The sequence below is a fragment of the Lathyrus oleraceus genome, chromosome 6 (assembly GCF_024323335.1).
Source record: "Lathyrus oleraceus cultivar Zhongwan6 chromosome 6, CAAS_Psat_ZW6_1.0, whole genome shotgun sequence".
NCBI lineage: Eukaryota > Viridiplantae > Streptophyta > Magnoliopsida > Fabales > Fabaceae > Lathyrus > Lathyrus oleraceus.
Window position 1 is genome coordinate 498,732,657 of NC_066584.1, and position 16,063 is coordinate 498,748,719.

The window sequence follows — 16,063 nt, forward strand, 5'->3', positions numbered from 1 at the left end:
ATATTGATATTTTTCATGATTTAATTGTTTTTGTGCATATTTTTAATTGTTTAAAAATACTTTTAACTTTCCAAATATTCTGAAATTTTTTGTCTAAGGTCCTTTGACCTTCATTGACCTAGGATAAATCTCTTGGTCATTTATTTGGTGTTTTGAAGAGGTTTTAGGTTTTTGATCAAACATGATTTAATTTAAATGCATTTTAATTTGATTTTTAATTGATTGATTGTGAATAAATTGTGTTGAGCCATTTTTATTGACTTGTGAAGTTTGACTATGTGTTTGGGCCTTGGTCAAGGTTGATTTGACTTTTGTCGGATTAAAATCATTGGATTTAGGGGATTGATGAAATGTACATTTCATCTCCCAAAATGAATGAATGATTTTAATTTGATAAAATTCCTCCCATGACCAATTTGTGTTTGTCTCATCTCTCCCCCCCCCCCCCCCCCCCTCTTCATCTTCAATCCCATTCTATCTCATCCCTTCCATTGACCAATGACATCTCAATATCCTAAGGCTAATTGGTTCATAAACCAATACAAGTATGAATGAGATTAGATCCACCCTTTGATCATTTTTCTTTTTGAGTGTGGTATGTTTTAGGAGTATGATTCATTATATCATATCTCTAACATGCATTAACACTAAAATTTCTATTGCCCGACCTCAAATAGTTGCGGCTTCTACATAAGTCCGATTATGATTGCTTAACATAGCACTAAATTTTGACCCAAAAGGCATAACATTCTAGTAAGTGGGATTCTAAGTCTCCCCCTTCCATGGTATTGTGTGGAAACTTGGCCTTTTTACCTTCCTTTGGAAGATGTCTTGGTTCAAGGATCCATGCTTGTGAATAAAGGGTTGAGTGTTCTCCAAAGAATGACTTAATCAATTGAAAAGCAAAAACTTCACTAACATCTAATCAACTAACATTTGACTAACTTTTACTCTTATTGCTTTTAATTTCAAGCCGTTTACTTTATGTCATTTAAATTTCAAGTCATTTAAATTTCAAGTCATTTACTATCCCATTTTTCATTTACATATCATTTAACTTGTTTATGTTTATGCAATTTTCCCTTTGCTCACTTGAGTCATATATTGTGATTGTATATATATTTGTTTATGTATCTTGTTTGTGTTTGTGGTCTTAGGACCTTAAAATACCTAATAAACAATAAAAACCCTAAAAAATGTTTGTATGGACTCTTGGAAGGGATCTAAGCTTTGGACTTAGAAGTAGGCAACATTCCTAATGCAAAAGGACTTGGCCAATGGCAACATTTCTGAAACCAAGTTGTTATGCTTTGAGCTTTCATCTGATACAAGTTTTGGGTTCCACTTGAGTTCATCTGCTACATGGTCTTGATTTAAATGTTACTTTGAACCTGTGCCTAGTGCCTTACTCTGAGCCATTCAAGGAGTATGCCATCTGATACATGGAAGGTTATGAAGAAAACTATGAAGTTGCTAGCTTGGATGTGGTTATCTTTATTTGATGTTTTGCTCTTCATTTTTCTACTTGCTTATTGATATTGCTTGATTCCAAAGTCCAAAGGAAAAGTGGGTTTCTATATGACACTCTTGTCTATTGGATTGCATCCCACTTGTCAAATCTTTTCAACTCTTAAATTTTATATTTTTGCTTAGGATTAGTCCCTTCATCTCCTCCCATTTCTTAAATTTCAAATCCCTCACCCCTTTCAAAATCTTATGTCCTTGTGATTTCTAAACTTAGACTTTATTACAAAATTAGAAACTTTGGTCTTATGCCATTGCATTTTTAAACTCTTTTCTTAAATCAAACTTGTAAATAAATCTAACCATACTTGACTTAAAGTTTCAAAAAGACAAAAAAAAAACTAACACTCATTCAAACTCTTTTAGGCCCCTTGTGCCTCTCTTAAACTTAAATTTTTGTTAAAATCAATCCACTCACTTTGAAATTGATACCACGAACTACGAGGTTTTGATCCCTCATTTTTATGTTGGTACGTAGGCACAAGTCCGAAGGTCTTGTCAAACACAAAAATATAATCACTGAATTTTTTTCTCATCCCCACACTCTTTTTACTGCAAACATCTTTTATACTAAAAACATATACACTCATAAAAAAGGGCTCCCTAGGAGTACCTAGGACACTTTAGGTGCTAACACCTTCCCTCTGTGTAACCAACCCCCTTACCTATAATCTCTGGCATTTTATTAGTTTTGATTTAAAAACTTCTTATCTTTGGGCTTTGTTCGTACTTTTCCCTTTTCCTTTGGAAACAATAAAAGTGCGGTGGCGACTCTGGTTTTATTGACGTTAAGTTTATCCATAGCTTGATGGTCATGAATTTACCGCTACACTCGCTATCACTCAAAATGCATCCAACACATCAAACCCTTTTCTAGCCGTCGCACCATCTTCAAACCCATTTTCATAAACAAAAGATATTTTTTCTCGATACGATGTGAGACAATGCTTCGTCCACTTATATGTATGAGTAAGCTAGCTATATTTTCTCGCAAATATTGATATGTTTATCCATTCATTCAGATGCAAACGTTATCTTCTCCACCTATTTTAGGTAGCAAGAAATGTTTTTCTATGGATTGTGACAAAATAGCTTTCGCTAGAAATGACCAACAAAACAAACATTTTTTACCATGAACTACGTAGCCTTGAGTTCTCTATCACACTCAGAGATACGTAAGAGCGAGATTCAAAGTCTCGTCAGGCACCCTAATAAAAAATAAACCTTTTGGTCCTATTTTTTTTTCCCTTTTAATAACTCGTGGAAAGTCAAACATTTAAAAAGCTAACACTAATGTGCATAACTAACTAAACGGTTCTCGTTGAGTACAATGGACGTTAGGGATGCTAATACCCACCCCTGCATAATCAGCTCCAAAACCCTCGTTTGGTTGCAATGACCATAATCATAGTCATTCTTTGTGGGTTTTATCGATATTTTTCCTTTCTCTCTCTGGGAAGAAATAAACTTTGGTGACGACTCTATAAGTCAATTCCGCGAGCGTGCGAATGCGCATCGCAAGGTCATATTATTTTTTCGAGGTACGACACCTTCCAACACCACTCCAACATTACTTCCTTTGAGGCTCGAGGCACCGTCAGTTGATATGGTCTAGACATGGGGGACTTTCTTGTTTATAAGTAGGGGTGGCAAAACGGCCCCGGCCCGCTGGGCATGCCCGTTTTGCCCGCACTTTAGTACGGGGCGGGCCAAGGATTTAGGCCTTCCCCTCTAATGTGTCCGCCCCACCCCACCCCGTTTTTTTCGCGGGCTTTTGCGGGCACGTGCATTTACATAAATTTTTTCATTTTTAGGCTTAAAGAGTGCAGTGCCCGCGGGCTTTCCCCGCCCCGCCCTCACTTTTTTGCGGGGCGGGCCTAAGTTTTAGGCCCACATCCTCAACTATGACCGCCCCGCCCCAATTTTTTGCGGGCTTTTGCGGGGCGGGCATGCCCGTTTGCCACCCCTATTTATAAGGGAGCTGAATTCTGCCAGGAAATCCGCCAAAAATTGGGATTTTATGTTACCTCTTGGCACAAAATTGATATTGTACTCTGATAATTCTACTGACTAAGATACCATCATGCATGCCATATCAGATTTCTTCAAATTTTGTAGAATATGATAATTTGTTTTTACCACCACTCGGTGCCCTTGTAAATAAGGCCTTAACTTCCTCGTCATTATAACGATCACCATTTCAAATCTTCAATTTTATGGAGCCTTAGCTATGCGCCTTTGAACATTTTGTTGACGAAGTAACAAGGTGTTTAGCCTTTTCTTTCTATTGGACCAATACATGACTCATCTCCTTATCTATTACGAATAAATATAAGTATAAGGGGGTGCCACACTCTAGGCGTGTTAGTACTGACGGGGTAGCCAAAAAGGTATTGAGATATGCAAACACCTCCTCACACTCACACGTCCATTTGAACTTTTCCCTACTCTTCAAAGTAAAGAAAAAATGGACATTTTTGTCGCCTACACAGGAGAGAAACCTTGACAAGGCAACTAATCACCTCATCAGTAGCTAGGCCTCTTTCACCGAAGTGGAGATCTTCGTATCAATTACAGCTTTTTGCATTTGTCAAGGTTAACCTTTATTCTCCTTCTAGTCATCATGAACCTTAAACATTTTCTGTATGGGCCCCAAAATAGCATTTGGCGGGGTTCAGACGTAAGTTATATCTTCTAACTGATTTTAGGATTTCCTCAAGGTTATTGCAGTGGTGCTCTTATTTTGGGGTCATTACAACGATTTCATCAATGTATACTTATAGGGTACACCCTATTTGATTAGAGAATACGACGTCCATTAGCCTCTATAGTTGGCGTTTGCGTTCTTTAAACCAAATGGCATCACATTGTAAAATTACAATTGTTTGACAAGAAAGTTATTTTTGGTGCGTCCAAAAGATCCAAGTTTGTATAGTTGTATCAAAAGTAAGCGACTGTGAAAATCAAAGTCATATATCTTGAGGAACTGTCTTTCAGTCAGTCAATGTTGGGTAACATATATGGATTCTTAGGACACGCCAGGTTCAGGTATGTGAAATCATACATATTTTCCATTTATGGGATGACTTTCAAACTATCATCACATTCTCTAATCAGGCTGGGTACTTGATTTATGTGATGAAACATGCATCCTTCAGTTTTCTCACCTATTTGTCTATAGTTTCCCTTTTTTTGCTTGTCGACCTTGCACTTCTTTTGTGATGCTAGATTCATTGTGGAATTTATGGCAAGGAAATGAAACATTACCTTGGTTTCTATCAAGGGCATATTAGGGGGACCCAGATGAATAGGTTGAGGTTCCTTTTGAGCAAGGCAATCAAGTCTTCATATTTGCCATCCATTGGAGATATACTCTTTTTTTTTGGAATTCTTATGAGCCAATATGGATCTCCTTCATCTCATCAGCGAGAGTGATTCTCTCCCTATCAGGCTCTATCCTAGGATATAAATCCACAAACTTAACCCCAATGTTGGTTGATTGTGGCGCAACGATATCATCTATATTCACCATTCTAAGCCTTAGGTTGTCTTCATAACACCTTCTAGTAGTGTTTTGATCCCCTTGGATCTCATAAATACGACCATTTAGCAATGGATATTTCATGCATAAATATAGAGCTGATACGACAACCACCAAAAGGTTGAAGGCGGGTCGTGGTGTGAGTGAGATGCCAACAATGGGTGGAAGGATCTAAGTTATCTTATGACGAATGTGGTGTTAAGGTTTATTGTGTTGTCACACAAGAGAACTAATGAGAAAATGAGATTAAGATAAGTAATTGAATCTATGTATGAGTGAGAGATACTGAGTGGTATGAGAGTGATTATGCGAGGATGGGTGTATTTTAGATTTTTAAAATATTTTTGAACGCGTATCCTAAGTAGAGTTGTCTTGGATGCCCTTTGTAGGTTACCCACAGTTTAACCATGACAAAACAAATAACGATCATATTTAACCATCACTTAACCGTGACAATATTTTATGATGTCCTATTTAATCACGATTTAATGGTGACAATATTTATGAGACTCTATTTAGACACAATTTAACTGTGAAAAAATTTAAACCTTAAGTTTAAGGGTGAGAATAGACCAGACCAACTAAAAGAGACCTACGACCTAGCCTACACATGCTCGGACCAAACCAACCTCTTTTTAAATAGACAAAGTCTAAATTTCTTTATAAGCCTATTTAATTAAAAAGGTTAGACCACATGCCATAAAAAGACCTTTTAATCTTATCGGATCGGCTTATTTTAATAAATATGAATAACTTTATTATTATCATTATTATTATTATTATTATTATTATTATTATTTTTATTATTATTATTATTATTATTATTATTATTATTATATGTTAAATTGAAATATAAAAATAAAGTTTAGTTATCTTGAAGAACTTATTAAAATAAGTTGAGAAAATCTTATGATCAAAGTCATAGGTTATTTTCACAAGTTCTCTCAAACAAATAGTATCACAAAATTTATACTACTAAATAAACTCGCATAAGTCAATGCAAACAAATATTTAGTCTCATTGATCTTTTAATTTGATAGTCCACTTAAATATTTATTGAATTCTTTGCCACATATGTTCAAATAAAATAGGCTTTTAATTTTGTTAATAGGTAATTAAGCAATCGAAAAAGTCAGACCCGAGTCTAAAAATAAACTTATATGTAATAGACTGCAAACTAGAGTGAAGTTTTGAATTTTTTAACTAATCAGACTCAAATTAATTCAGTCTAACATATTCTCACCCTTATTTGTATAATAGTCTGTCTTACACACAATCAAAAATGAACATGACCTTACCTTACCCATTTATATTTAATTGAATCGGGCCGAATCACTCCGTAAATCCGCCCAACCACTCTTTTTTATTCTCTCTTTCAATTATCACATTGTGCAGCGGTCCACTCTTAACTCAACCTATTTATTTAAATACATTCATATATGAAAAATGTTTTTAAAGTGACTAATATAAAAAAACAATCCTAATAAAAAACCAAAAACAAGATCATCATAATTTAATTCTCATTAACTTTTTTCAATCTACATACTATACAACACCAACACCAACAAAAAAAAAAAAGTTAAAACTACATCTAATCTAATCTACAATACTAAGAATCTGTTACATTATTATTATTATTATCTTCAATCTCAGTAATCTCATTCTGTCCCTCAGATAAATACAAAGTTGGTGAAGAAGCAAAAGAAGAAACCGCAGAAGAATACAAAGTTAATTCAGAACAAGAGTTACTAGAATCATTAGAACCTGTTAAACTAATCAACAAATCAACAAAAGCACCAACGATAAACCCATGATTATTTTTCCCATTAACTCTCAAATACCAACTCAAAAGTTCTTCCAAACCTTCCCAATCTTTCACACCATGTGACTCAACCATCTCCTCCATTGATCTCTTGAAATCCTCATAAGGATCATCTGACTCCAAAGCCAATACAACACTTTCCTTAAACGGAAAGCCGTCCGCCTTCGCCTTTTCCAAGATCGAACTCGTGTCTTCGGCTTCGAAAAACAGTCTCTCAGAAGACCTCTCGGATTTAACTCCTCGTACCAATGTCTCCAACAATTCTCCGTCGTTGTAGCAATAATACTCGTCTGATTCTGTCGAGAAGCTCGCGGAACCAGACGAGGTTGTTGTGAAACATGACTTCGGTGTTTCGATTTGGTCGAAGAAAACGGAGTTAACTGTTTTGAATATGTCATCGTCGCCACCGGGAGTTCGAAAGGAGAGAGTCTTTGGATGGTGGTTACAAGAAGGTAAGAATTGCCATGGATGTTGGTTTCTTGGTGTGGTTTTGAAAAGTGAGGATAGTTTCAAATGTTTCTTTCCCATTGTGAGAGGGAGGGGTGTGAAGAGGAAAGAGAGGGTGGTGAAATGAATATGAATGAGGAGTGGTTTGGTGTTTGTAATAAATAAGAGAGGAGATGAGATGAGAAGTGAGTTATATAAAGATGAAGAATGTGAGAAAGAAATGGGATGTGGTTGGTGATTTCATGCGTGAATTAAATTTGTAGGTTTGTAAAATTCAATGTTATTTAATGCACACATCAACAACTGAATGTAACAGCAATCTTTTCAGAAGTGTCAGCCTCATATCTTCTGAAAAATATTGTTAAATAGTACTAATATGCTTCTAAATATTAAAATAAAGTGTAAAAGTGTATATTTTGATTTATTAGTAAAATTTTGAATACAATTTTTGTTATATAAAAAAGTTTTAATTGATAATATGCGAGAATTTTTTAAGATGCGGAGTTTATGACTATGTTGGCAAATAGACATGTCTATTTAGTAAAATTCTGCAAAAATATAGGATGGGTGGAACGAATATAAGAAAGGGTGGAGATTTAAAATTTTAATCTGCTCCGAGAAAAAAATAAGGGGCCGGCGGCGGGTGTTGCATCCTTTATATAAAGTCTAAAGGTTGCAAAATTTATCTTGCTTACAAAAGTTGCAAAAAAAATAGACGGGATAGGTATTGTAGAGGATACAGACCTAAAATATTGACCTGCTCTATAAAAAATACAGACAAAATAGATGGGACTACAAAACCCTACACCTCTAAAGTTTAAAAGTTACAAAATTAATGTTAATTTTCGTGTGCGCAAAAGTCCTAAAAAAATGAGAGATGGTGGATATAATAGAGTGCGGGACTAAAACTTTGATCTACTCCATAAAAATACAGACAAAACGAGTATGTTTGCCATCGATTGACTATAATAATAAGGGTAATACTAACTTGTGCTCTAGGGGCACAAGATAAAAACTCTACTTATAGAAAGTTTGTATTAGAAAAAGCAATTAAAAAACTAATTTTATATTTTTATTAAAATCAATCCACAATTTCCAACCTAATATTACTTTCTTTAGTTCTTAACTTGTGCCCCTAGGGCACAAGTTAGCATTACCCTAATAATAAATCTATGACAAAACTTCTCAGTTTTAACGTATCAAGATTGACTACAATAATAAATGCACCTAATTACATAGAGTTTACGATCTTGATCGTCAGTTGTTAACCTAGTAGTGGAGGTTTCGATCTTGAAAATATGTTTTTCTCAAAATTTAAGGTTCGAATTCCGTTAAGTACAATCATTTTCTATGTTGGATCATATCAGAACATAACTTAAAATCAATTTATCCAAATCAATTATAGCGCGTTACTAGAAAAAAATTTAAAACGAGAGCTCACTCGTGTTGTGCTATGTATAAAATATGTTTTGAAAATAAAGATTAATAATTTTTAAACAATAAATATTTTATATTTATAAAATTTAAATAAAATTAATAAAGATATTTATATATCATCCACCCAATAAAATCTGCAAATAGGTTCTCACTCACAACTTTGTGAAACCTAAAGTGAAATTTTACCAACTTACAACCCATATTGGCATGAAAAACATAACTGGTAAAATTGCATTTATGAATTTACATATGTGTTTGACCTAGTGAGGCCATTTTTATTTCTTTTTCAAAGAACAAAAGATAAAAATTTACCAACACTAGACCAAGAAACAAACATGTACTTCATTAGCATCAAAATTTAAACCATTACACACTTATAGTAAAAGTAGGCAATTTCCCCCTAACTTTTCAGTAGGATTTAAGTGTAGCAAAAACTTATAAAATTATTGAAAAAGACATTTATGTTATATTATAAAGTAAAAAAATATTTGTGGTTGAAATAGTGACACTATGAAATGTTGCTAGTATAGGTTATTAGATACTATTATAGATATATGAAGTGAAGAAGGTGAATTCTTGTGATGTTTTTAAATAGGGAACGGTTGCATCACGCATAGTGTATTTATTTATTAGAAAAGGATGGTTTTGAGATCTAAAATAACTAGGCTATGTATTTATTAGGAACTTCTTTTATTGTTTTTACCTTATATAATTTATATCTCTCTGTCACATTTATTAAATAACTAGTTGTTTTGATACAAGGACAGATAACATGTGATATTTCATGTTTCTATTCTCCTTTTTACTCAATAATACATATGTAAATAATTATGACATTGTTTATATTTTTCTATTAAGAATTATTTTTTAAAAATATATATAAAAAATAATTAATTTAAATTATTTTCATAATTTTTTTAATATTTAGACTGATTTTATAATTTTTAATAGAGAAAAAGAAAAAGAGAAAATTTATAAAAATGCGAGAAAAATGTGGGAAAAATTATAATCAAGATTGCTTGAAAATATTTAGAGTTAGTGGTGCTAGTTGACTATGACTAAAACATTAATTTATTATATTATTATTATTATACATGCATATATAATGCATTACATTCTGTGATGTACATGAATGTTTGTTGGGCACTAATAAAATAGAAATTCCATCACTTTGTTGCAGCATAGTGCTTTATAAATTATGAATAGAAAATAAAGTTTATATTTTTTTTTTCAATTTTTGATGATTATCCATGTATGTGTACATTTCCCAAAGTTGACCAAATTCTCTTGAGAAAAGGCTTAGTGCTTCTTACTTTTGTTGGAATGGATCAAGTTGACTTTGAAACTAAGATGGTGAGTTTCAGTTTCTTGAGTTGCTTTGGTACTTTCTAAGATTTGTGACAATATGACAAATATTGGTTTCTCAAATGGAAAGGTTTGGTATTGTAGTGTGAAAGGAATTTTATGGGAGAAATGAGTACAAATAGTTGGAATTAGATCTACAACTTTTTTATAGTGCAGAAACGCTTCTTTTATAGGTGCAACAGCTGTAAAAAGATTTAGATTATTGAAGCTATCAAAATAGCTCATTATTATTGTTTTTTAATGGTAAAATAATATATTATTAAATTGGTGAAAACTAAAAAAATACCATTACTGCAGCATAAGGAATGTTAAATAGACCATAAAAAAGCAAAACAAACTAATAAGAAAAAAAGATAATAAAAAAAATAGTAGCATTAGAGCAGCTAAAGACCCTGAAGGAAGGGTAAGGACTCAACCATTTTAGATTAGAAAGAAGAGGTATGGAGGTTCATCTGAATTCACTAAGTAGGGGCAATAGAGAAAAAAACATCCTTGGTATGATTTCACTCCCACTTATTTCTATCTAGAGAGAGAGAAAAGATATGAAGCATAGAGAAAGGGTTATTAACCATGTGTAATTAACTCAGGGAGAGAAAAAAGGTTTTTCTCCACCTGAGCTCCCCAACAAGATTCTTGTTTTCCGTCCGGCCAATCACATCCACCAATATACTCTATTGAGTAGAAATATAATAAAACCAATGAACTTGATTTTAAGGGGGATAAATCATATCCGAGGATCCACCCAAAAAGAAGTTTGGAGGCCCCGATCCGACTTTCCTAATAATACCATTAACAAATCAATCAGAATTATCATCTTCTTTTGATCCAAGAAAAGTCGCACCTTTCCACCAAAGAGCTGAGGTTCTTCCCCCCCTGAGAGTTGAAACAACTGAGGCACCATATTTAGCTATTAAAATCTCACGCCAAATATATGAAGCACCTGTAATCAATCTACATCTCCATTTAGCCAAAAGGTCTATGTTTACCAGTCGAAGACCCCTAACTCTCTTTTTTAGGTTTACAAGCATTATCCCACTTGACTCAAGAGATCTTAGAAACTCCCTCCACACCTTCTTAAAGGAACCTTCTTTGAATCTCAACAAGTTTCTTCCAAAACATCACAAGCATCTTAAAAAAAAGACAGAGAATATATAGATAACATTTAGCACAAAATTAAGAAGAACCACATACCCATTTAAACTAACATATTTGTGCTTCCAAAAATAGAGGCTCTTGGTAATCAAACTGACGAAAGGGTTCCTTGTAGACTCAAGCCTAGGATTAGCTCACATTGGCAGGCATAAGTACATAAACTGAAGGTTTTCAATCCTACAGTGAAGGAAATCACCGATAAAGGCCAAGAATATCGGATCCGTATTAACTCCTACAGAAACTGCTCTTAAATAAATTAACTTAAAGACGCAAAGTCGGCTCAAATGCCATAAGGATCTCCTTAGTACTCCACATGTTATCAATAATAGGGATTACCAATAAGAGGATGTTATATGTATATTGAAGGTGAGAGACCTCCAAATCAGACATTTCCGTTCTAAACCTAAAGTAAAGATCAAGTTTAATAACTTTATAGGCTAGACTAATAAGCCTCTAATCCACGAGGAGGAAAATAAAATGAGCTAGGGGATCCCCTTGCTTCAGGCCCCTTTAGGAACTTGTTAACCAGCGCCGCAAGAATACTAAAAAATACAAAGGCTCACATCCAGGATCTCCATTTCTCATTAAACCCAAACCTCATAAGCATATAATTCAAAAAAGTCCAACTGACTGAATCATACCCTTTCGCAAAATCTGCCTTAAGAATGAAACAACCTTTCTCAATTCTCTTGGCCAAGTATATCACTTCATTAAAAACAACCACTCCATATACCAACATCCCTCCTTTAAGAAATCCCTATTGATTAGGATACATGAACTTCTCCATTACCTGCCCATGTCTGGTGGACAACACTTTAGCACCAACTTATAGAGAACTCTAATGAGAGATATGGGCCTAAAATCATCCAATTGAGAAAAGACTTAACCTTAGGGATCAAAGTAACAAAGTAAGATGTAAAACTACAAGGAAGAGATGCAAATAAGTGAAAAGGATCAAACATGGTTCCTATGTCATCTCTCAAAAGACTTTATAGCCTTTTTAGGAAGGAGAACTTGAAACTATTTGGAACTGGGATTTTGTTACCCTCACACTATTATACAACAAAACCTAACTCTAGAAGATTGAAGGGTGTGATCAAAGAAAGATTATCATCTTCTGAAAAGGTAAGGAAAATAACACCATCAACACAAGGTCTATAGGTATTTGGTTGTCTAAAATGATCAATAAAAAACTTAACAACCTCTTGCCTAATTTCAAATACCCCTTCAATCCAACCTTTTTCACCCTTAAGGGTTAAGATGATGTTCCTTCTACCTCTACTTTTAACTTGAGGCGTGAAAGAAACCATAATTAGAATCACTTTTCTATAGACACTTAGACATGGACCTTTGGAACAATTGTGAGTATTTAATCCTTAAAAGGGACCACATGGTCACAATTTCTTCAAATCTAGTCTCAATCTCATTAACAGAAAGGGTCATATTATCAGCCACATAATCCACATTATTCACCACCTCTTTCAAAGTGTCAATACGAGAATGAAGGTGACTAAACACCTGTTTATTTCAAACTTTTAACACAAACTTTAAAGGTATGTTGGATAGAATATTGTGAACTTTTCTTTATGTTTACAAGGAACAAGAGGACTATGAGTAGTCCGCCTTTATGATTGTGAAATATAATTGTTATCAACTCAATTATTGAGAAAACTTAGATATTCAAATCATAATATTTTTAGTTGAACTAAATGTTGATGATGACTCTCAAAATAATGAATGGGAAATCGACTATGTTGGCTAATGAAAAAAGGGAGATGCATGTAAATACTTTGACGTCCACATCACTAAATAAAAGAACTATTTAAAACACGTAAAATAGAAAATTGTGTACATTTCTTTTTTATTTCAGATATCTTCGTATAAATTTCAAAGGAGATACACTTTATAGTTGTTATGGTATTTGGATCGAACTCTAGATTTTAGAAGGATAGCTTCATGGTTTGACAATAGTCGAAGATGTGCATGCCGTAGTCAAAGTTTGTTCTTGAATGCAGATATATAAGTTAGCTTGTTGTTTAAGTTAGAATATTGAATTGGGTCAGTCTTTTGGGCCAATTGTTTAGTATGTTAATTGAAAGCTAGGGTTTATTTTTATTATAAATAGAATATTAGTTATCACTTCTTCATCAATCCCTGATAATCCTGATCAGAAGGAGAAAATGGTATGGTTGAGATTCAATTGGAAACATTGTTCCCTAATGTGAAATTGAATAAAGAATCCAGTGTTTTAAACCACTTTGAATTGTATTTCTCTTTCTTCTCTCTTTTCCTTTACTTTGTGGTTTTCTTGCTGTTAAAGAAACTAATCATACTTTGTTATCCTGACATTGCTTTCACAACAAATTGGTGCGGTGAGAGTGAAGGAGAATATGTCATCAACAAAGTATGAGATTGAGAAATTCACCGATGTAAATGATTTCGGTTTATGGTGCTTGAAGATGCAAGCCCCACTGGTTCAACAGGGTTTGTTAGAAGCATCGAAAGGATAAGAGAAGATGGATGCTTCCCTAACAGAGAAGGATAAAATGACAATGGTGGAGAAATCCCATAATGCAATCATCTTGAGCTTTGGTGATAAGGTTCTGAGGAAGGTTTTAAAGGAGAAAACTGCAGCGGGTGTATGGAGAAAACTCAAGGGTTTGTATATGACCAAATATTTGGTCAATCGAATCTACCTGAAGAAAGCTTTGTATTCATTCAAGATGACTGAAGACAAAGTCCTGGCTGAGCAGCTGGATATGTTCAACAAGTTGATTCTTTATCTTGAGAATATCGAGGTCAAGATTGATCATGAGGATCAAGTGTTGTTGTTGTTGTGTGCTTTACCAAGATCTCATGCTCACTTCAAAGAAACCCTCTTGTATGGAAGAGAGTCCCTGACCTTTAAAGAAGTTAAATCAACCTTGTAATTGAAGGACTTGACAGAAAGAAAATAGCAAAAGCCATCATCTGTTGGAGAAGGTTTATCTCTAAAATGAAAATTCTCGAAGAAGGATGGTAAGTTTGAGAGGAAGAATGGTAAAGTTATACATAATAATTATGGTGGTAATGCTCCTGCTATTACAGTGTTATCATTGTAAGAAGGAGGGTCATACAAGAAAGTTGTTCCCTGATCGACTGAATAATCATGGTGGTAAGGATAATGATAATGCAACCACTGTGTAAGCTGATTATAAATCATCTGATGTCTTGGTAGTTTCCAGCAACAATTCTAGCAAGGAATGGACCATTGGTTCAGGTTGCACTTGGCATATGACTCCAACAAAGACGTGTTCGAGGAATTATGTGATAAAGATGGTGGATTAGTGCTGCTGGGAAATAACAAAGCCTGCAAGATTGTAGGAACTAGATCTGTTAGATTCAAGCTCCATGATGAGTCGATAAAGTTGTTGACTGGTGTCAGGTAAGTACCTGATCTTAAAAGGAATTTGACTTCTCTTGGTGAATTCAACAAGAAAGGATATATTTTAAAATAATAGCAAAGTATCCTAAGGGTAATGAAGGGGTCAAAGGAAGTCTTGAAAGGCATCAAGAGGCAAAGCATGTATACCCTTAAGGTTGAGGTTGTAAGTGGTTCAGCACACGTGGTATCCATAAAACCCGTGCCAAAGGCTGAGCTATCACACAAGCGACTTGGCCATGATAGTGAAAAAGGTTTATTCGAATTTTTGGAAAAAAATCTATTATGTGGTGACAAGGTCTAAAAGTTGGAGTTTTGTGAACCTTGTGTGTTTGGTAAATCCTGTAGGGTGAAGTTTAACAAAGGTAAACAAAGAACACATGGATCCCTTGATTATATCCATGTTGATCCTTGAAGGCTTGCAAGAAATCCTTCATATTTAGGTGCAAGATATTTTCTATCCATAGTTGATGACTACTTGTAACACCTCAAAATTTGCCCTCCTCTCTTGAGATTAGTTTGACATATTGCATTTCATATTTTAGAGCATTAGGCATTGCATTTTTGCATATCATGTGAAATAGGAAGGTCATCCTCCAAAGTCTTTTCAGAAGATGGGAAGTTATATGATTTAAGCCTGAGGGTTACTATGAATTGATGATCAACCATCTGAGGGCATGGGCTTCAATTAGGGTTTCCTGATCCTTCAAAGATCTTGAGCATCATCTTGCTTGCAAGGATATATTACCATCATCATGGTTCTATCATCATCAAGGGTTTCAAAGTTTATCCTCAAGTTCCTTTGGATTAGGGTTTTGACCTCTGGTCAACCCTAATCAATGACATTCTTTCAACCAGGGCTTCTCAAAGAAAGGAGGTATTTGCTGATGATGAGGATCACATGATTGTTATATTGGGTTTATATGAGCTAGGGTTTCATTTCTGAGTCATTTCCCCAAGTGGTGGAGGTTCAAGCTGATCAGGGCATGTCAAGGTCATCTGAGGACCATAAAAAGTCAACTGTGCAAGAACTAAGGACTATGAGGTGGGGAGATGGATTTAAACACCTCAATCATGTTCAAAAGAGATTCATTTGTCATTCTAAACATCTATCTTGAAGATTTTGAAGTCATGGCAAAAGTTTCCCAAAATGGAAAGTGACCTGTAATTGAAAATTTCCAAAAATGGCAAGTTTTTGGTTCACATTCAACTTGACTTATAAACATCAAAGAAGCTTCAAATGGATTTTTGGTGAACATGAAAGTTGAAGATCTTTCTCTCCCCTTTTCAAAAAGTCATATATCATGTCCATCTGATGATTGGTTGGGAAGTTATAGCCAAATGATCACAAAGT

The 16,063-nt window shown here is 34.3% G+C and overlaps 1 protein-coding gene across 1 annotated transcript; it reads right to left on the bottom strand.

Moving 5' to 3' along the window:
- Positions 1-6,568: 6,568 nt before the first annotated feature.
- LOC127097387 (transcription repressor OFP13) lies at positions 6,569-7,603 on the bottom strand. Its single transcript, XM_051035884.1, has one exon. The coding sequence runs from the start codon at positions 7,413-7,415 to the stop codon at positions 6,675-6,677; it is 741 nt and encodes a 246-aa protein (XP_050891841.1). The 5' UTR covers positions 7,416-7,603; the 3' UTR covers positions 6,569-6,674.
- Positions 7,604-16,063: the final 8,460 nt, after the last annotated feature.

What these genes read in the sequence shown, in the direction of transcription:
- LOC127097387 (XM_051035884.1), bottom strand. Translation starts at nt 7,415, where the DNA reads ATGGGAAAGAAACATTTGAAACTATCCTCACTTTTCAAAACCACACCA.